Source organism: Bombyx mori, chromosome 10, assembly GCF_030269925.1.
Source record: "Bombyx mori chromosome 10, ASM3026992v2".
NCBI classification, from domain to species: Eukaryota; Metazoa; Arthropoda; class Insecta; order Lepidoptera; family Bombycidae; genus Bombyx; species Bombyx mori.
The window spans coordinates 10820106-10841827 of NC_085116.1; the positions used below are offsets into that span (position 1 = coordinate 10820106).

The 21722-nt window shown below is 33.7% G+C and overlaps 2 protein-coding genes across 6 annotated transcripts; one reads left to right on the forward strand and one right to left on the reverse strand.

Moving 5' to 3' along the window:
• Nucleotides 1–681: 681 nt before the first annotated feature.
• On the forward strand, nt 682–14801 carry LOC732871 (GTP binding protein). Of its 4 annotated transcripts, none has more exons than XM_062670344.1 (11): nt 682–829; nt 1250–1435; nt 8190–8246; nt 9861–9988; nt 10628–10803; nt 11453–11530; nt 12025–12122; nt 12467–12607; nt 13438–13534; nt 13964–14111; nt 14553–14801. In XM_062670344.1, the coding sequence occupies exons 2-11, from the start codon at nt 1251–1253 to the stop codon at nt 14636–14638; spliced, it is 1194 nt and encodes a 397-aa protein (XP_062526328.1). In that variant the 5' UTR covers nt 682–829; nt 1250; the 3' UTR covers nt 14639–14801. The 4 variants fall into 4 exon arrangements, with proteins under 4 accessions (XP_062526328.1, XP_062526329.1, NP_001040339.1 ...); XM_062670345.1 differs by having other exon boundaries at nt 715–833; NM_001046874.1 differs by having other exon boundaries at nt 770–829; nt 1250–1431; nt 8186–8246.
• Nucleotides 14492–21558, reverse strand: LOC101742088 (protein PTHB1). 2 transcript variants are annotated; one of them, XM_012697518.4, is made up of 11 exons: nt 20897–21479; nt 20667–20755; nt 20315–20579; nt 20112–20223; nt 19807–19948; nt 18949–19266; nt 18393–18875; nt 18015–18316; nt 16239–16414; nt 15675–15804; nt 14492–15186 (listed from the first exon to the last, which is right to left on the reverse strand). In XM_012697518.4, the coding sequence occupies exons 1-11, from the start codon at nt 21151–21153 to the stop codon at nt 14947–14949; spliced, it is 2514 nt and encodes an 837-aa protein (XP_012552972.1). In that variant the 5' UTR covers nt 21154–21479; the 3' UTR covers nt 14492–14946. The 2 variants fall into 2 exon arrangements, 1 of the variants encoding a protein (XP_012552972.1); XR_002431907.3 differs by lacking the exon at nt 14492–15186 and having other exon boundaries at nt 15674–15804; nt 16142–16414; nt 20897–21558.
• Nucleotides 21559–21722: the final 164 nt, after the last annotated feature.

A 21722-nucleotide genomic window follows, 5' to 3' on the forward strand; every position in this document is an offset into this window, starting at 1 on the left:
ACACTCACTCCACTCTTGCACATTTCGTCTTTCACGCAATCCATCCATTTCTTCTTAGGTTTACCTCTTCCTCTCTACCCTTCCACATTCATACTTAACACACTCTTACCAACCTCATTTTCATTTCATCTCATCACCCATATACCATCCCAAACGCGCACTTCTCAACTTCTGTCAGGTGCCACTTTCAGATTTCCTCTAACATATTCATTCCGTATTCTATCCATTCTCGTTACTCCACACATCCATCGCTACATTCGTTTCTCTGCTGCATGCTATCGCCTTTCATCCTAAACATAAAAGACATTATATTAATATTGTTACATTGCACCTTTAAAGTTTTCATAATTTCACTATTTTACAAAAATATTGTTTCATATTTATTCTTTTTTTTTTTTATTGCTTAGATGTGTGGACGAGCTCACAGCCCACCTGGTGTTAAGTGGTTACTGGAGCCCATAGACATCTATAACGTTAATGCGCCACACACCTTGAGATATAGTTCTAAGGTCTCAGTATTGTCACAACGGCTACCCCACCCTTCAAACCGAAACGCATTACTGCTTCACGGCAGATATAGGTGGGAATTATTTCATTTTCAAAAAATAGTCAAATGAACCTGTGTATTCAAAACTGAATATGTATGAGCTTAGTTCCCTTTGCCTGGCCAACTGGACACAACAAACCAAATTTGTCCAAATTCTACTGTCTGAATCATAGATTATAGATTACTAAAATTGTCCATAGACAATACACAATTTAATTGAGAATATTGTCTGAATACAATCTGGAAGTGTGAAAAACTAAGTTGCTATTGATATTAATAAAAGTAAGTAGGTATCAATTTATATTTATCTACTACCAAAGATAGAAGCAATGTTTTTTAATCATGAGTTTGCGTTTGTATATAAAATTAAGTAAAATAATTTTGTTAAATAGGTTAGAAACCTAAAGTGTGGGCTTCTTCTGAAATTATTAAAAAATAAAATTACATTCTTATTAATATGAAACAATAAAATCTGAATTTTCTGCGAAAGATTGTGCTGTTGTAATGAAGGTTTGTACATACTATGCCTATGAACTTTTCATTTAGGTTTTAGGAACTGGGCAATTAATTTCCAAACATTTCAACACTTATGATCTTTTGCATCAAGCCAAAAATTTGAAAAAGAAAATGTTCTCTTTCATATTTGTATTACCTACTTCATAGTTAATAAATGTACTCAAACTATTCAATTTAACATTACAGAATGCCTCCAAAAAAGGTTGAAGGGCCTGAAAAAAAACCTCTTATTGGAAGAGTGGGAACTAACTTAAAAGTGGGAATAGTAGGTGTTCCCAATGTTGGAAAATCTACATTCTTCAATGTTCTTACCAAGAGTCAAGCAGCAGCTGAAAACTTTCCTTTCTGCACCATCGACCCTAATGAGAATAAGTATCTAATATAAAATAATAAAGTTAAATTAATATTATATTAGTCAATAAACCACTACTACATAATAGTCTGCCAAATACAGAACTACCGAGAACACTGTTTAAACACATCTGTACTTAAGTTAGTCTCCAAATTAGTGTGTGAATGGTGAAATGACAATAAGCATAAAATAGAAGAATCTCACTGCGTTACACCTGTAAACAAACATGAATGTGCTGCTTCTTTGTTTGACTTTTTTTTTCTGTTTTCGATCATTCCGAGCATCTTGATATCTGAAACTTAAAGCAGTTGACATTAAATCTACTGCAAAATAATCCACCATCTATTCTCTAATTATCTCTAATTATTTGTAAAGTATAAAAGTCAAAAACATAATTTGTTGGTGAAGTTTTAAACATTCATAGCTCTGAAAAAAGTAGATTTAGCATAAAGAAGACTAATCATATGAAGAAAAAGTTCAAGCCCAGTGTAATTCCTGTTGAAGCAGTTATTATTGATATCAATTAATGGTCCTGGCACACCACACTATGTGAAGATGCTACTACTATGAGGATTATATTATAGAACAAATATTTTTTTTTTCATAAAAATATATAAAAGGTTTTACTCATAAAAGTAAAAGATGAAAAAAGTTATATGACAGGAAAGTTTGACATAACAAGTCACTAAACTTAAATGAATTTAAATAGTATTAGTAATTATAGAAGTAAAGTTATTGAAAATTATACAAATGTCAATTAATATCAAAGAGAACAATAGTAAATATGATGTGTTGGACTCTAATGGTGTCAAAGACATTAAAATAGAGAAAAATGCTACATATAGAGGTCCAATTGATATTATTTATAAACTGGCGAGGCCCATAGAATTCAAACATGGTGTACCATTAGGTGCAACAACAGTAGGGATAAATAACACAGATGCGCCACTTCCAAGAGAAACGAAGTATTATACAGCATGGAATGATTTAGATGCACAAGAAATATACCTCAATACTAAACCAACTTGTTATCTTATAGTTGGTAAGCCTGGTTCCGGTGCCTATTCTCTTGGTGAAGCCTTAGCTAAAAGGTTAAAATGTATTCATTTGTCGCCCTTGACTATACTAAGAGATGAACTCGAACAACAAGGCCCAACTGGAATTTGCCTAGATTTTAATATGCGACATAATATGAAATGCATATTCAATATACTTCTGTTAATTTTAAAAAAGAAACTAGAATCTCCAGTTGTTCAACACAGAGGCTATATATTAACAGGCTTTCCATTAATTAGTAACAAAACTGATTCCCGATTAGTAATAACTTCACAACATGGTGAAGAAGCTCTTAATACATCTTCAGAAATTTGTAATTTTCTTGTAAATAATATAAAAAGAAAAGAAAAGAAAGGCTCTATTGTTCAAAAGACAAATACTTCATCATTCATTGAAATGGAAGAGGAAGAATTAACTGAAACACTTGAAGAGGAACATGAACATGAGGAAGCAATCGAAGAACAGGAAGAATTACCTAAAGAATTTCCAAAATCTATGTTAGAGTTTTGCTCAAACATAGTCTTCAATCAGAAAACCCATATTTGTGATAATGAGTCTACATTTCTAAAGCAATTTGAAGAAATATTTAATTTGGATTTATCACCAGATGTCATTATCAACATTACAAGTCCTGATTGTGATTTGATAACTAAGAAGTCTTCTAAATATTTCAACTATTTAAATAGTCAAATCGTAATGGAGCCATTCAATAATAATCCAGTTTCAGAATCCAGATGGCCATCTAAATACACAGTAAAAGACTTCATTAACCCTTTTGATAGTCATATTTTTAATCCAAAGTACATGTGCAGGCAGCCATACAACTTCAAACTGCATTCAACACAACAAATGTGTAATTATAAAAATACAATAAAATCGGCGATTGACAAAAAACTTGAAGAATATGGTTACAATGCTATAAAATTAGATTCAAGAATGTCTCTTCATGAAATGATTCATAACGCAATGGAAAGATTGATCTTAATACCTAATAACTCCGTTCTAATTCCAGAACCATTATATTTAGATGAGCCATCTGACAATATTGAAGATTTCACAAAATCAATTGAACAACTAAACATTATAAATAGTTGTGGAGTGAACTTTCATAGGTATATGTCGCCTTGGAATTTTAGATGTCCAGTTGAACTAAGAAAGAGGAAATCTATGAAAGGAAACTCTAAATTTGCTGTAACATTCTTTAAGCATGTTTACTGTTTATCCTCTTTTGATGCTATGCTACAGTTTTGTAAAAATCCACGCCCTTATTTAAAGTTAGAATATTTAGAACCTACTTGTAGAATAATAATAGTAGGAACAAAATCTTCAGGGAAAAGTATGATTGCTCAATGTCTTTCTTGGATATTCAACACGCCTATTATATGCTATAAAACTTTTTTAGAACAGCAAAAGTCCAAAAAGTACTTTGATTTTTCTAAATCTATCCTGTCAAGTATCAGTGCTAAAATAGAAGACGACCGTTTTTCTCAGTGGCAGAGCGCCGAAATAGAGAGATATCAAAAGATTGAAATGTGGTATGATACTACCGCAAGTATTATACAAGAATATTTATGGCTACAATCAAATATGGAACCAAGACAAAATGAAACGATTTCCCTCAATCAAACGGAGCAAAGAACAAACGCAATAGTTTCTGTAGAAAACACTGACCTAACAGATAATATAAAACGACTTGAATATCTTCAGTCGGAACTTTCTTTTCTGCCATTCGAAAATGATGAAGAGCAATTAAAACGTGCTCTTGATGACAAGCAATTTTTATGTCAATTCATTCCTGCAGAACTAAAAATATCTGCAAGAAAACCCGAGATGCCTATGATCGGCGATGAAGACGTTTCTAAAGCTGTGGCGGAATTCATTGTAGCAAATGATCTCCAAAATGAAGTTGAACCAACAAATGAGGAATTAATAAATGAAATTATTAACATCACATCTAGTGATAACGAAAGTAACAAAACTGATTTAGATTCTAAATATAGTAAATATATCATTGATGGGTTCACCACAAATCCTGAATGTTGGGAATATCTCATTACGGCGAAAAGTTTGCCAGATTATACTATAGCACTTGTGGAAAATAAAGAAATAGACTCCCAATTAGCAAAGTACTATTTTAACATCGAAAATAGTGTTAAAAACTACGTCGAAAAATTTTCACTAGCTCAAGATCCACTAATAACTCAAAAAATGATTTCCGGTGAAGTACCAGATAAAATAAACAGTTCTCTAAAAATTGCTCACGATAATGAACAAGTTGTACGAGATCAGACCGAAGATGAGACTACACAAATGAATACAATTTTTGATGAAACTGCTTTTACAACTGCCCTTAGTGAATCTATTGATAAATTTAAAGAAGAATGGGATGTTCTGAAGACGCGACTTGATGAATTTTACAAAGGTTATATTGAAGTGGAATTGGAAACGAAATCTGACGTGGAAATAATCGATGAAGTTTTATTAAAATTACGTAAATGTTACTTTGCACCATGCGAGCCTTGTTATGAAAATGAAAGTCGTGATAGTATTTCAGATACTTTCACTAAAGATGTGATGACAAATAAACCAAGCTTTGTCTCTGAAACTAACATTTATTGTCCTGTAACATACTACGATTATGGTGTGTTATGGGAGGGTAAGAAAGACTTTTCATTGCGGCTTAATAATCAAATTTACAGATTTTGTAACGAGGAATTTTCAGTTTTGTTTCAAAAAGATCCTGGTCGATATCAAGTCTTAAAGACTCCATATAAAAAATTGCCTCCTTTGAGAATTTGTGTAATAGGTTGTATCGGCTTGGGTAAAACAACATTGTCTAAATATATAGCAAAAGAATTAGGCCTAATACACATTGATTTCGTTGAAATACTAAATGAAGAATTGGTCCCTAAACATTTTAAAAAAGTTGGACGTAAATATGAAAATAGTTTTACTGATAACCCTATTGATGATGAAGGAGCTGTCGAATACCAGATGGACGAAGAGAATATGAATGCATCCCTAGTAAATGTTTTGTACAATGAAACTGAAATAAGGTCTATAATATATAACTATTTGGAGAAAGGTATATCTATACCTTCGACTCTAATGCATAAAATTCTCAAAAAGTTGTGGTTTGAGGAACCTTTCGTAAAAACAGGTTTCGTATTAGACGGGTATCCAAAGACTCCTAATGACGTTAATGACATGCTTACATTTTTATGCATTCCCGATTTAATTATTGAATTGGAAGGAACTTCAGTAAACACGATTGATCGTTTATCGCCAGAGATGATTAACACTTGGAAATTGCAGCTGAACGAAGCCAAAGCTAATGCTAGAGTAAAATTAGAAATTGAAAAAAAAGAATGGATGAACTTTATTACGAAGAATGTTGTAGGTAAATTAATACTTGAAGATTTACTAGATAATGTACCTCATGTAGATAATGTACTGGCTCCAACTATGAAACCTCTGAGTACATCTTCGATGGAGAGTGTTATAATAGACGCTCACCCATCTGGATCGTTTAACGTTGATGCCAATTTATTTACTATTTATAACCAGATCGTTGAAGAGTTTCCGGAACCTGAAGATCAAAATATTTGGGAAAAATCTGACGAAGCTCGCGAAAAAATAGATTCCAGGCTAGAAAGTGTATTTGAAACTGAATCTGAAAATATTCAAGCTCTTAAAGATTTATTATCGGAACAAAATATAAAACTAGAGACTGTTGATGCTACAAAGTCTTTTGAAAAAGTGATGCGTACAGCATTGTCTAAACTAAACGATTTAAGAAACAGAAACATTTCGTTTCTTGAAGAGACGTATGTAATCGATTTAGACGTAGCAGAAATATTGTTGGGGGCAGGATTTTATTTTCAAAGTAAATTTCATCGCATGTGTCCAGTGCAAATATACGACAGTCCGCATATTATATTAAATCCTTACAAATTAAGCAAGAAAAAAGGAACACTATATCCTGTAATTCACCGATCATATATCTATTTTGTTAGTAGCATAGATAACCTAATAAAATTTCGAAATAATCCTATCAAATACGCTGATAGTAACACGATCATTGAATATCGACATCATCCTTTAAAAATTGCTATTATTGGCCCTCCAAAGTCGGGTAAGAGTATGTTGGCAGAGAAAATATCCAAACAATATGGGTTACTTTGTATCTCGAGAGGAAAAGCAATACGTGATGTATTAAATAATCTTTCCTGGACCAAATTGGCCTCGAAGATGAATTCGGTTCTGATAAGAGGCGAAATATTAAATTATGACTTACTAATGAGTGCTGTACAAACGGAGGCCATTGATCATAGAATTGTTACACATGGCTTTGTTTTAGATGGTTTTCCTGAAACACCCTCGGAAGGCATTGAACTTTGCAAAAATAAATTGTATCCTAACATTATATTTGATATTTCTAGTACGAAAGCCAAAATAATTGAAAACTGTCGTTGTGAAAACTATTTAGATATCATCAAACAGAAACCACATTTCCCAGAAATTCTCATTGAAAAGCGTTACTCTATTTGGAAAGAAAATTGTAACAAAATTAGAGATTGGATTGACGAAGATTATCAGAATATTTATGTACTTGATGGAAACAGTACTCGATGGAAATGTTTACAAGATGCACTTAAAATAATTGCCAATTTTAGTAAGGAAATGCATTATGTTTTATCTGCAGGAAAATTGTCAGCTGTACCAGTTGAAGTTTTATGCATATCCAATGATGATTTTAGACAAAATATGTCTAATTATAAAAACATTTGCCCTATATGTTTCCATCAGAACATTTTCCGAAATGGCGGACCCTCTGTTAATAAAAAGGGTGTAGTTTTGTACGATAATACTTTTTTTTGGGTTTGCTCTGAACATATGAAAATGGCAATTGACCGCCCCCATATTTATCTTTGTAACAAAAAAGTTTATATTCCTGAGATTCCAGCTGTCATAAAAACTATTGATCCTATTTTAATATATGAAAATGGTATTTGCATAGTAACATATGCAGAAAACTTACCAGCCCAAAAGGTCAAGAAAGGTAGTGAAAAGATAGCCGTGAATTTTGAAGGAAAAATATATTTATTTTGCAGCGAAATATGCTTAGAAAAGTTTTTGAGAAAACCTTACCTTTACAAAGACGTTGTCGTATTCAAGGAAACTAAATTGTTTCCCAAGATAACAATAGATAAATTACCTGATCTAGGTTATTTGGAACAAACTATTTCTACCATATTAACTGAAGCGTGTTGCCATGTTAACGTCATACGGCCAAAATACCCTGGTCTTGATATTCAAACATCGGGCTTAATATATGTAGCATTGTATTTAAAAATTCATAATTCAAAAATCAATAAAGATTATTTGACTTCATATAAAAAAAGCATGCGTAGATATGAAGCAAGGTGCAAATTGCTTTTGGACATTGGACTAAAATTAAGGTCCATGACGAATCCATTTGCACAGTATCTAGAATGCTGTAGCGTAAAACGCATAGATTCTGGTACAGTCGAGAAGCCATCAAGTGTATCCAGTTCAATTAATTCATAATGTGAGCATTGTTAAGAAGTAGTTTATTGATGCGATTAAATATTGTTATTTTTATTCGTGTTTTAATTTAACAGTAGACTGAGAAAAGAAATCCATGTGAAACGTTCCAGAGATATCTAACCATGCTCTTTCGGTTTCAGCACGTAGGGTACCTGTACCTGATGAAAGGTATGACTACCTATGCGAATATCATAAACCAGCAAGGTGAGTTGTAAAAACGTTACCAGGTGAAAATAATGCGTAATTTCATAGAATAATAAATTATGCGCAAGTATTACAAATTGAAAAAGTAGTAACAGAAAAGAGGTGCAAGTTTACAAACAATTGGGGATAAGCTACCCTATATTTTTCTATTTAATATACATGTAATTTTAATATTACCACTCAACGCAAAACAAGTTTGTTTTTGAATATATTTTTCTTTTTTCGAATTAAATTTCTTTTTGTCATGTGGATTTTCAAAAATATGTGAAACTATCTATCTTTTGAATTTCAATTTTTTTATTTTTTTTTATTGCTTAGATGGGTGGACGAGCTCAAAGCCCACCTGGTGTTAAGTGGTTACTGGAGCCCATAGACATCCACAACGTAAATGCGCCACCCACCTTGAGATACAAGTTCTAAGGTCTCAAGTATAGTTACAACGGCTGCCCCACCCTTCAAACCGAAACGCATTACTGCTTCACGGCAGAAATAGGCAGGGCGGTGGTACCCACCCGCGCGGACTCACAAGAGGTCCTACCACCAGTAATTACGCAAATTATAATTTTGCGGGTTTCATTTTTATTACACGATGTTATTCCTTCACCGTGGAAGTCAATCGTCAACATTTGTTGAGTACGTATTTCATTAGAAAAATTTGTACCCGCCTGCGGGATTCGAACACCGGTGCATCGCTTCAACACGAATACACCGGACGTCTTATCCGTTAGGCCACGACGACTATTACAACTAGGATTTTGTTTAGAATTTTCCTAGACCGCTTTCTGCATCGTGTTCATTGTGAATTGTAACTTTAATTAAACTGAGACTGGCAGATCAAAAACTACTTCAGTTACTAGGGTCATTAATTGAAATTAGTCACATGTTTTTACAACCCAAACAATGCTAATATTATGTACACTCATTTCGAGAGCCACTGTAGAAACTTCACTGTAAGAGAAAAAAATCTGAACTACCTGTACGTTTATAATTTAGATATAAATGAGGTCTTTGTAATTATTACCTATAATTTTGATGCGTATACATATTTGTTGCGTGTTTAATTACGAATTACCCTATTTAAATTAGCACTACTTTCTGACCTTCTGATTATTGTCTTGAGTGAATGCAGCTTCGAGTCGCACACTGTAACTTTGTCGTCCCAGATAGAAGGTGCCGTCTCGTAAGATCTTACCATCCAAAACTTCTGTTACCTCTCTCGATTTATTAGCCCTATTATTGTCGGACGTATTCTTTAGATACGATATTTGGATACGCTGTAATTGGTCTAAAATATAGTCGATTATTTGCATTACTGTAATTGAATATGCAATTTCGAAAAGGGCACATGTCGCATATTTTGTCAAATACGTTTTTTCATATACATGTAGTTTTGAGGCCTACCTACACCCATTTTATAATAATTCCAGTAATTTTCAATCAATTGCTAATTAACACTAAAATATATCTCAAAAGTTAATATTTTAAATTTTACACTGTTTTAAAATAACCAGTTTTTTTTTTCATTTCCTGAACATTTTACACTTTCAGAGATGTGCCCCTTTCGAAATTGCATATTCAATTGAATATGGAGTACGTTTATTAAATTCTTTACAGCAAAGTGCCAGCTTTCCTCAACGTGGTAGACATAGCCGGTCTCGTGCGCGGCGCTGCTGAAGGCCAAGGATTGGGAAACGCCTTTCTGTCCCACATCAAAGCTTGTGATGCTATTTTTAACTTGTGTCGTAAGTATCGATTTGTTGCCATTTTTTTGACAATTTTAATATATTATTTCACAGCTTACAATTACCTGAATATGCAAAAGGAACGATTACTTGAACCGGAAATCGAATTTGGGAGAATGTTCTCGAACCAGCAGCAAAAGAATACTCATTTGCATCCATTTAAGGCTCCATAATTTAATTTCGAGCTTCATATTTTTGAACCAGCTATCTTATGCGTATTTATCTGTTGGACTCCAGGTGTCAGTGATCAAATTAGTTATAATGGTAAAATTAAAGGATTAGTGCAATATATATTTTCCACCGCAAACGAAGCGAATTAATAAATTTAAGGTGAAAAAGCAAAAGGGAAATTTAAATGACAATGAAAGTAAAGACGAGCTAACTCACAGGTCTTCTTCTAGAAAACTAGCAATCGAAGGAAATTAGTAATGGATTATTAAAATTTAACGATAATAATAGTTTTAATGATTATTTTTGTCAATATCACTACAATATTTACAAAGAAAAATCAACGTTCGTATTGTGAGAAACTTTAGAATTATAATGTCATATTGATTAAAAATAGGAACATTATCGGATATTTATGGATAGACTTAATGCAGCAGAAAAGACAGTTTGCATTTTTTCATTTTATAACAGGTGCATTCGATGATGAAGACGTCATCCATGTTGACGGTGACGTAAATCCGGTAAGAGACTTGGAGACAATTGCGGAAGAGCTACGCTTGAAGGACGAGGAGCAGCTTCTGCAGCATATCGAGAAACTGGACCGAGTGGTCAACAGAGGCGGCGAAAAGAAACTTAAACCTGAATACGTGCGTACTAATCTTATACTATAGTAGACGCATTTTAAACTGAGTCGCACTGACAGTAGGAATGGGCACGCAATGCAACCCGTTATCGATACTTAGCAACCTGAGCACGCGGGGTCGATGCTTCATCGTGATCATTACGATCTATTCAGTTTCTCTATGATTACGTCGAACGAAACAAACATTTTATCTTAGAAATTAAAATCTTTTATTTTAAAATAGCGAAAAATTATTCCTATTACTACTTAACATAATTTAGCATATCGACAGTACCTATCCCGCTATCGATATTTTTTTGCTTAGATGGGTAGACGTGCTCACAGCCCATCCGGTTTTTTTTTTTATTGCTTAGATGGGTGGACGAGCTCAGAGCTCACCCGGTATTAAGTGGTTACTGGAGCCCATAGACATCTACAACGTAAATGCACCACCCACTTTGAGATATAAGTTCTGAAGTCTCAAGTATAGTTACAACGGCTGCTCCGCCCCTCAAACCGAAACGCATTACTGCTTCACGGCAGAAATAGGCAGGGCGGTGGTACCTACCCGTATAGACTCACAAGAGGTCCTACCACTAGTAATAATAATATAAATAGTACCTACATTTAAGAAAAATAATAATATCTTAAGTATCCTTTACGGTTTATTACAGGATTCCCTGGCTAAAGTCAAGACTATTCTAGTTGATGAGAAGAAACACATTAGATTCGGCGATTGGAGCGCAGCTGATGTGAGTGTTGTTTACATTCGGACGCGTGATTTTTTTTTTTTTTTTTTCGAATCCTTTCATATCATTCGCAGTCAGTCAATGTTGAAGCTTTTATTTTATGTGATTTTATGACCTGGTAACTAAGACCTTTAAGTCATGTCTTATTTTAATTTATATTCTTATTTTTATGAAAAATGATAATATGGAGTGAAATTAAATGAAATGAAGATGATTAGAAGCTTTTATTAATCCATACAATACATAGATAATTGTAAACATAAAAAATTTAAAAAGATACAAAAAAAATGTTGATTGTAAATAGCATGTGTAGCATAGTTGATTGTGAGCATTGAATCAAGTAGAACTATTGCTGCAACTATTTGCCACATATTAGCCACTATACGCCACATATTTAGAAAAAAATAGTTGCAGCAATGGGAATGCAGTAAAGAATTTAAATTTCTTATACAGAAAATGGACACACGAAAAAAGAAAATAATCTTTTGTTTTTACAGATTGAAGTTTTAAATAAATACCTGTTCCTAACTTCAAAACCCGCTCTATACCTCGTTAATTTATCTGAAAAGGACTACATTAGAAAAAAGAACAAATGGTAAGAATATAAATATGATTGCTTCTGAGATATAGATTCAAAATCGTATCCTGAAGCAATACACCTGGGTAAAGTTTCCTTTTTAAAAGAAAACAATTGATAAATGGCGCATCTAATTACACTAAGAATTTTTTTTAGCAATTTCGATTTTTTTACATTAAAAATAGAATGTGAACAGTGTATATGTAAATATTACAGTCCATTATTTTCAATATTCAAATCTTAACCTGCACTTAGATAAGCTATAGTGCTGTGAAACATGTTAAAATGTATTATTTACCAATAAAATAGATGTAACTAGTATTTATATTTTTAACATTAACTTGTTTCATTTATCACTACAGGTTACCAAAGCTCAAAGAGTGGATCGACAAAAACGACCCCGGCTCTCCTCTGATTCCATTCTCTGGAGTGTTGGAATCTAAATTGCTGGACATGGATCCGACTGAACGTGTCTCTTACTTGAAGGAACACGGCATAACGAGGTGAGAGACAATTATCACAGCACTAAAATATTTTTAATTTCTACAATGACATCAAAATGTCAAAGTATATACCTAATAAATAACAAACAACGACTTAGTTAATATTTGTTGGTGATATAAGTAAAAAATAATTGTAAGGAAGAAATTAGTATTTTTTTTATATATTTTTTTATTGCTTAGATGGGTGGACGAGCTCACAGCCCTCCTGGTGTTAAGTGGTTACTGGAGCCCATAGACATCCACAACGTAAATGCGCCGCCCATCTTGAGATATAAGTTCTAAGGTCTCAAGTATAGTTTACAACGGCTACCCCATCCTTCGAACCGAAACGCATTACTGCTTCACGGCAGAAATAGGCAGGGTGGTGGTACCCACCCGCGCGGACTCACAAGAGGTCCTACCACCAGTAATTACTTAATTAACTTTTATTACACGATGTTATTCCTTCACCGTGGAAGTCAATCGTGAACATTTGTATAGTAACAAAAAAGTTGACTTCGTTAAATAAAAAAAGCTGTATCATAGACCCCTTATTTCAGGATTTTTTTCTAGATAATTTTATGTATACTTTAATTTTTTTTTGGGCGGTCTCTTATCTTTGGAAAGCAAAGCATTATTATATTATATTGTTCATAAAACTGAGACTAGTCGAGTAATTTATGTAAGTAGTTTGAGGACATATTGTATTAAGTATCCATCGGCATTAGCTTAGTCACAGGAATTGAGTTTTTGTCGAATTTTATTGCAAACTTTAGATTTAATTGCTCGTAATCGAATCAATGAGTGTGTTTGTATTTATTAAAAATATGCTATAACCGATATTGTTTTAGTGCATTGGACAAGATCATTGTTCAAGGATATAAGGCTCTGCAATTGGAGTATTTCTTCACAGCTGGAGCAGATGAAGTCAAAGCCTGGACAATTCAGGTGCATTAACAGATAACCTTCTGTGAAAATCTATATCATTAGCTCGTAGTAATTTTTAATTGTCTACGGAAGCACATAGACAACGCGAAAACTGCCACCCTCTTTGAGACAAGGTTACAGTTTCCATGGCTGTAGAGGCTCACTTATTACAATAGCTTTATTACCAAATCTTCCTACCTGACCTCTTTTAATTATTATCTTTAGTACTGTTAGTGAAATAATTGGTGTCATGTAGTCTTGTCTATTTCCATTCCGGAGAAATCATGCCTTCACATATGATTGCTTGATAAAATGAAGTTTGCAAATATCGTTTAAAAATTAGGGTTTTCTGACTTACCCTAACCCAAAAAATATTACTCGACAAATTGTCCCATGTATCAAACTAAACTTAATAAACTATAGAATTGAAACTGATTAATTGTTCGACAGAAAGGCACAAAGGCTCCTCAAGCCGCAGGACGTATCCACACCGACTTCGAGAAGGGTTTCATCATGGCCGAAGTCATGCATTTCAAGGACTTCAAGGAAGAGGGTACCGAAGCTGCGTGTAAAGCCGCCGGAAAATACAGGCAACAAGGTAAAAACTATGTGTTTTTTTATTGCCTAATTGGGTGAACCAACTCATCTAGTGTAGAATAGTTACTGCAGTCCGTAGACATCACAACGTTGTTCTGCCACCAACCTTGAGGCTTGGGTAGAATTATGGAAGTTGTTACAACAATATGATTATAATAAGAATTATTGAAAGTGTACAAGTAAACGTACTTAAAGAATGATTTCCACGAAGAATAATCATTTATAATAAAAATCAAACCCGTTTTTTTTAATTTGCATAATTACTAATATTGAGATATAAGCCTAAAGTTGTGAAGTCCGGCATTCACGTTGTGATAATTCGATGACCATTTAACGCTAGGTCGGCCGTGATCTGATTTAATCGCAATGAAAAAGTAATAATTCAATTCAGAGTGTATATTATACATAATAATAAAACAATATATATATGTTTTATCATTAGGTCGTAATTACGTCGTCGAGGATGGCGACATCATCTTCTTCAAGTTCAACGCGGGCGCCGGTTTGAAGGACGCCAAAAAGAAATGACGCGACAAGGTTCTCCTGCTTCTAGTGCACATGCTGTACTTCAATCTCGTCATTTACACTCTACTACACGTCGCTTAAGTTTAACGATTCAACAATAACAACATATATTTATAATAAACATTTTTTCTTAAATAAATGAAATAAAGCTTTATTGATGTTTGTATCTTGTGATTTAATTTCCTGAAACATGTTTTTTTTTTATTGCCCTTGTAGGCACACGAGCATACGGCCCACGTGATGGTGAGTGGTTACCGTCGCCCATGGACTTCAGCAATGCCAGGGGCGGAGCCAAGTCGCTGCCTACCATATTAAATCACTTCAACTAGCTCTTCAGTACGAGCAACTCTTCCGTCTTGATCCTCGGCGCTCGCATCCTCAAACATCATCTCGAGGATAACTTTGGTCTGTTTCAAACAACGCTTCACGTTGATTTGCGACAGCGCGTCTTGTTCGGTAACCGGTGCCAATTTTTCCTTGTCTTTATCGGATTTTTTTAATAAAGTGTTTAGAATGTAAAAAACTCCCTGGACAGCGGCCTCTTCCCATTCCTGTATGGAAATAATAAAAATCTATATATATAAAAATGAATTGCTGTTCGTTAGCCTCGCTTAAACTCGAGAACGGCTGGACCGATTTGGTTAATTTTAGTCTTGAATTATTTGTGGAAGTCCAGAGAAGGTTTAAAAGGTAGATAAATATGAAAATGCGAGAATTAAATAAAAATAACAATTTTGTTTTTCCTTTGATGTGTCCCCCGTCGCCCCGTCGGTCGGATTCCTTTTGTTTGTTTTATTTTATACAAAAGCTTATTTATGTCTCTTTTATTTATCGATTGAGGCACTACGAAGTCTGCCGGGTCAGCTAGTATCTAATAAAAAAAAACTAACTTGCGTAATCCAGTCTCAAATATTTCCAATCCTACCCACAGAGTACGTAGTAAATAAAAACTTGATTATACCTTTAATGCGGTCTGGAATAAATCAGGTTGACAACAATTAAAATACATCGGTTAATTAACATCCTTAAATATATTCACCTGGTAATCTTCATACAAGGAATTGACGGACATCATCTCTTCTATCAATTTCATTTTGAGACTGTCGTGCGTCACTTGTTTTAATATACAAAGAATCAATCGGCCGACGGTGCTCAAAGTGCTACCTAGACTGAAAAGTAAATTGATTCAAACTTCATTAAATATCTAATGATAAATATAAATTATTTAAAGGTAATAACGGAAAATACAAAATACGTGTTTCGAATACTGAAAAGTTGAAAACAACACCGATTTTAGTTTTAAAATGACGAATCCACAAGAGCGAGGTGGGAGCATTCCACAAGAGCGAGGTGGGAGCATATCACAATCTCATTCCCGCACAACTTCATAATAGCGTCTTGAAGCACTACGAGCATAATTTTATTATTTACCCCCGCATACATATCTAAAAGGACTCTAATGAATAGTATGGATTCATATCTAAATCATAATAATATTATTCTTACCTATCGTTTTAAATTTTTGTCAATTTTGCATTGTTAAATCTTCAGTATAAAAATGGAATCGACTACCCGTTATTATCGGAAGCGATTAATTACTTACTTGCAGACAGTGTCTTTACATTTCACTATTTCTTGAACCGTGCTAACGAGTCGGTGATGTGTATCCTTCATCAAGAACTCGAGAGATTCGCAATCGCCTGGGGGCAACGACCCGTACTGTACAAGTAGTTTCTTTTGAATTAAAGTAAATTGTCCGTGAAGTGTCATCAGCTCATCCTGTTTTGAACATATAGATCAGCTTTTTTCTAATTCTTGTTAATTTCAAATCTAACCGAATCACTTTAAAATCCATGACATAGGTAAACATATATATCAGCTTTTTTTTAGTTCTAGTTAATATCAAGTCTGACAGAAACATTTTAAAATTCATGACATAGGACCATTATACCAGGGTAAGAAGCCTTTAAAAATAAAAAAGGGAAAAAAAATAAAAGTAGGATGAAACCCATTAGAAAAGGAGGAGAATATTATAAAAATGAAAGGAAAAATAATTTACGGGCTATCTGAGGTCGGGAAGGGGATGGGGTGAGTTTTTAAGGGTAAAAAACGGTTTTTCTCGATTTCCGGCAAAACTAAAAGTCCTATGGAAAAAAGTCATTTCCGATTGAAAATTAGGGTGCTTTTTCGATATTAATTCAAAATAAGGTGAAAAAATAAATATTTCTAATCAAATCAATTACAGCGTATTTGGGACATAAACAGGTAAGTTTTCAACAAATTTCGCGAATTTTTTTTTTTTTAAAAGTAAAATAGCAAAAATTTGGTTTTTTTAATTTTTCACATAAATTTTGAGGTTAAGTGAAAAAAGTGTAAATACAAAAGTTTTAGATCTTTTTATTACCTACAACTTTGCCATTTGATTTTTTTCCATAGGACTTTTAGTTTACCGGGAAACGAGAAAAACCGTTTATTACCCTTAAAAACTCACCCCTATCCCCTTCCCGACCTCAGATCGCCCGTAAATTATTTTTCCTTTCATTTTTATAATATTCCTCTCCTTTTCTAATGGGTTTCATCCTACTATTATTTTTTTTGTTTTTAAAAATTATCGACCCTAGTCTACATAGGCAATCGATTGATGACCGTATCGAATAATGCGACAACGCTTTGACGTAAACAGTTTTTTTTTGTAAATAAATGAGTACTCTCAGATGGTTTCCCGATTAAAGAATCAAATCGATAGAATGCGTAACTACTAGTTGTTGGCAGTGCGTATTATGTATCGACACGGGTAGTTTCCACCGTCGAGCAATTGGGACTTCGACTTGATGTCACAAGGTGGGTGCCGTCACTCAATTTGTGAGGTCTAAGCCTATGTCTCTGGCTTTACAAAACAAACAGAATGATTATTTATCAGCTCCAATGCATATGCGAGAACATGATGTAACAATCTGCAGTAGTCTTTAATGAACTTATAACACACCCTACTCAAGTATAGTAAGGAATGGGTGACGAGTATAATAGAAATACGTAGCCGAAGATGGCCAGGGTCACACCCCAATACCTAACGATATGTTTTAGGAAGAAAAAAACACTACTGAGCTTAATCCTCAAGTAGTAGTTAATTAATAAAATAGTGAAACTATAATTGGAGTTCAATTAATTATCTATTTAGCCCATATTCAATAAAGAGCACTTCCGTTCACAAAGTGTGTCGCAATTGTGCAAATGTCACGCAATTAATCACGGGGTCAACGTTATACTCTTAATTAAATACGTTATACTCATAAGATACATTACAATACGCGTATGGCAACTTTTTTGGAAAAGTTATTTTAATGTTACGAAATCCTAGTACAGACTCACATAATCTTACCTCAAACCCTTTGAGTTTAATGCGTTCCTTCGCATGTATTTCGATGCTCTTCAGAAAATTATGAAGGAGCTGTTTTTTAAATTCTTTATCATATTGAAAATCAAAACGAAAATCCTTTGTGGACATCCTCCTGTGATGGTCTATTAACTTCACGAGAAAATGATCCAATACACTTGTAATTTCCGTAAAATTATTCGCTTCGATTATGTAGTGGTCGTCTCTTATTTTAAGTGTAATGGTATTCTTTGTTGATCTATACCCAAACGTAATGGTATTACTCGACAAATCTTCCCCATTGAAGTCTGTAATATTAAATAAATAAATAAAATTTTCGCTCTTGTCGAATACATATTATTATACAATTAATGATTTCAGTACCTGTAAATATTTGTGTAAATTCCACAATAGGGTTATTTGTTCTAACACTTAACATATACTGATTTTCCGATATTATTTCGATAGGTGTGCAGTAAAGACTGATTGGTAACAAAATCTCACGTGATAGCACGACTATTTTCCCAGCGGAATCTGTTATTGTGAACATTATTACTACCCTTGTATCAGAAATATCACAGTGACTAGTCAAGAAAACTTGCGTCTCAATAATTTCCGTGCCGTTAATTCTGTCTAATGAAATTGCAGACTCTGAACAAGCGAACGGAAAACAACAAACATATGATATTTGGACGTTTTGTATAATTTTGGGATCATCGCACGTTATCATTACTATGATAGGGCACATAAGCAAATGTAAAGCTTCGTCTCCTTTAGAAAATTCTTGAAACAAATTTTGAACTGGTTTCCCGACGTCCGCCTTTATATTTATTGTTCGTTCTACTAATGAAAAGCTGGTAGCCGCTTCTAAAAACACAAACGATACATTACTTACAGTTGATTTGTAATCTAACAGTAATATGTAAATTATTTTATTTACCGTCTTTATCATCTAAAAGTTTTTGGAGAGCACTTTCAACCTCGTCCAATTCGGCTTGAATCTGTTCCGGATCAATCGGCTCGTTGATCATGGCTCTAGCGTTACCGTTGAGATCGGGCTCCGTGCCTAAATAGCCTACGTTTACTATACCAGTATTTGATAAACTCACTATTCCTCCGGGAAGATTTTTTAGAAAACAACGCGCTATGGAGATAACTGGATGTAGTAAATCACACGACCATAGTAAGGTCGTGTTTTCGTAAACATATAATTTGCAATCATCTGAAGCTACCATTACTAACATTCGTGCAGTTGGCTCTGAAAATTAAAACAAATTCAAATCACTTCGCTCTTTTATCTTAAGCCAATGCCCCGATGCGTAAGACACTTCTATGTGCTTGTAGTCATGAAACTATATTGCAGTTCTATCCTGGAACTATAAATACGCCAATATTATTTTATCATTAATTTTGTACTTAACATGTCATTGTGTTTGCAAACACCCGGTCCACAATGAATTAACAATATCGTCTTATTAAAGTAAACCTATAAAAATGAAATAAATTGGCATAGGAGGAAACAGGTTTGGGAAAATTACCCCTGGAGGAATTCTCACTTTAGGGATATATTAGTATTGATAAAACATTAAGATCCTGAAAGTTTATTCTTTTTAAGTCACTATATTTTGGGGAAAATAAAAAGGTACTATCAAATAGGCAAATAATCGATTTCAATAAAACTTTAGTGTGTTGCAGGGTTATTTCAAGGTAACCCATAATCATATAAAAAATTACGCGAAAATTCGTTATTTCACGAAAAAACTAAGTTTTAAAATGAGCGGGAATTACAAGTACTAACCGTAATACCATCCAATAAGATAACTATTAAAACACATTGGCATATAATCGAATTTTATCATGAATTTCATTAAGCCGTTGTCTTGAAAACAGCAAAGATGTCTTTCTCCTAGTGCTATGATACTAGAAAAATTGCTGCTAGTCTGAAAGAAATAATCATGTAAATTAAAATTAAACCGATCACCCTCATGAGCACGAGTGCGAGGCCGTAAGACTCAAACTAGTCGAGTTTGTTTCTGCGTAAGCTTAGAAATAAACGAAAATAATTTCTACATGTTCATTATATATTATCTGATAATTTGTTACCTGAATGACTTGTATTTGTGTAATTTCTTCACAGGCACTGTACGTCCATTGGGGTACATTTTGTTTATTCTGTCGTAAGCTTAACTCACTGAACTCTCGTAGTTGCTGGTAGCTAACAAGTAACAATCATCGTTTTAAAAAAATAATTGGCAGGATTGGAAAAGAATAGAGATTTTCATGTTCAAAAAATGATTATTTCTTACCTATAAATTTCTAAAACCCAAGTCGACTTACATAAAACAAATGCATCGCAATTTGCAATGTAAGATATCGGTCCAGGAATAATGACATCATTGAAAATACATAGAAATAAAAATGTATCCTGATCAAAGAAGCTTAAACTTCCATCGAGGCCTTGGATACATATAAAATCACGGGTTTTTATATTCCCAAAAGGACCACACGTCAAACTGTCAGCTTTTCTTGTGAACGCATGCCTAACTAATGGTTCAAGTTTATTTTGTTCGCCTAAAATATCAAGATAAAGTATTACCTCCATTGTTTCTTTCATTTCAATATGTAGGACCAAATATCGTAATAGATATACAAACAAACCTGCGTTTGTATGACCTTCCTGTTTAAGTAACTGATAGATAGAGTAGCTTCTCGCATGTAGCACAATTATCTGCCTGTCCGCGATCTCGCTAAACGAACAAAGAAATATTCGAGATTTGATTGAAATTAACTGTTAAAATTATGACGTTGGCAATTATAACAAAAAATCCACAATAGAAAAATCTATTATAAAAATAAGTTCTTGTCTTTCTAAAAACAAATTCACGCACCTTACAAATTTACCTGTTTCGATTTGTAATATAACATCTTCCAATTCACTTTCTAAAAGTGTATGTGAATTTTCTTGCTCTATATTAGGTTTAAATACTTTTATTGTCGATTCCTCTGCTAACAATATACAGTCACTGTCACTGTGAGAATTGAATCTGTCCACTTTTAGACTATAAGCGTTTTGGGATCCACTCACTGTCTCCTTAGTGTGGAGACTGTCGGTAGACCACCAATATTTGACTTTAAAGATAGACATGGTAATGTTTTTAGTGTGTATCGGTGTTATTCTGGTTCATCAAGAATGTTACACTAATATAGAAGGTAGGTTACTATAGCAACGTATTCATAACAATATGATATTTCATTTAGTATATGTAGTAGATGTTAAAATTAAATATGATCAATATAATATATCTCGTATAGGTTTGTTTGAATAGCGTAGCTTAATGTGAAAGCTTATCATGATATCCGTATTCTTACCATACCGTAATATAACAAGCCCACTCGTCAGGTACGAGGTACAGAGGAGACTGGCAAAATCTCAAAAAAGGTTGGAAAATCTCGGTCTGAAGATCAGTCGAATAAAAACTGAGCACATGTTCTGTGATTTAGGTGGTCCTTCATACTTCACGCCAATCACCTTAGATGGTGTTACGCTGCTAGTCTACCCCGAGTTTAAGTACCTCGGCTCTATACTCCAGAACGACTGCAACATAAACCGTGACGTAAAGAACTGAATACACGCTAGTTGGGTGAAATGCCGACAGGTCTCTGTAACAACATGCGATCGTAGAATGCCCCTTACGATGGGAAGTTTAAAAAACG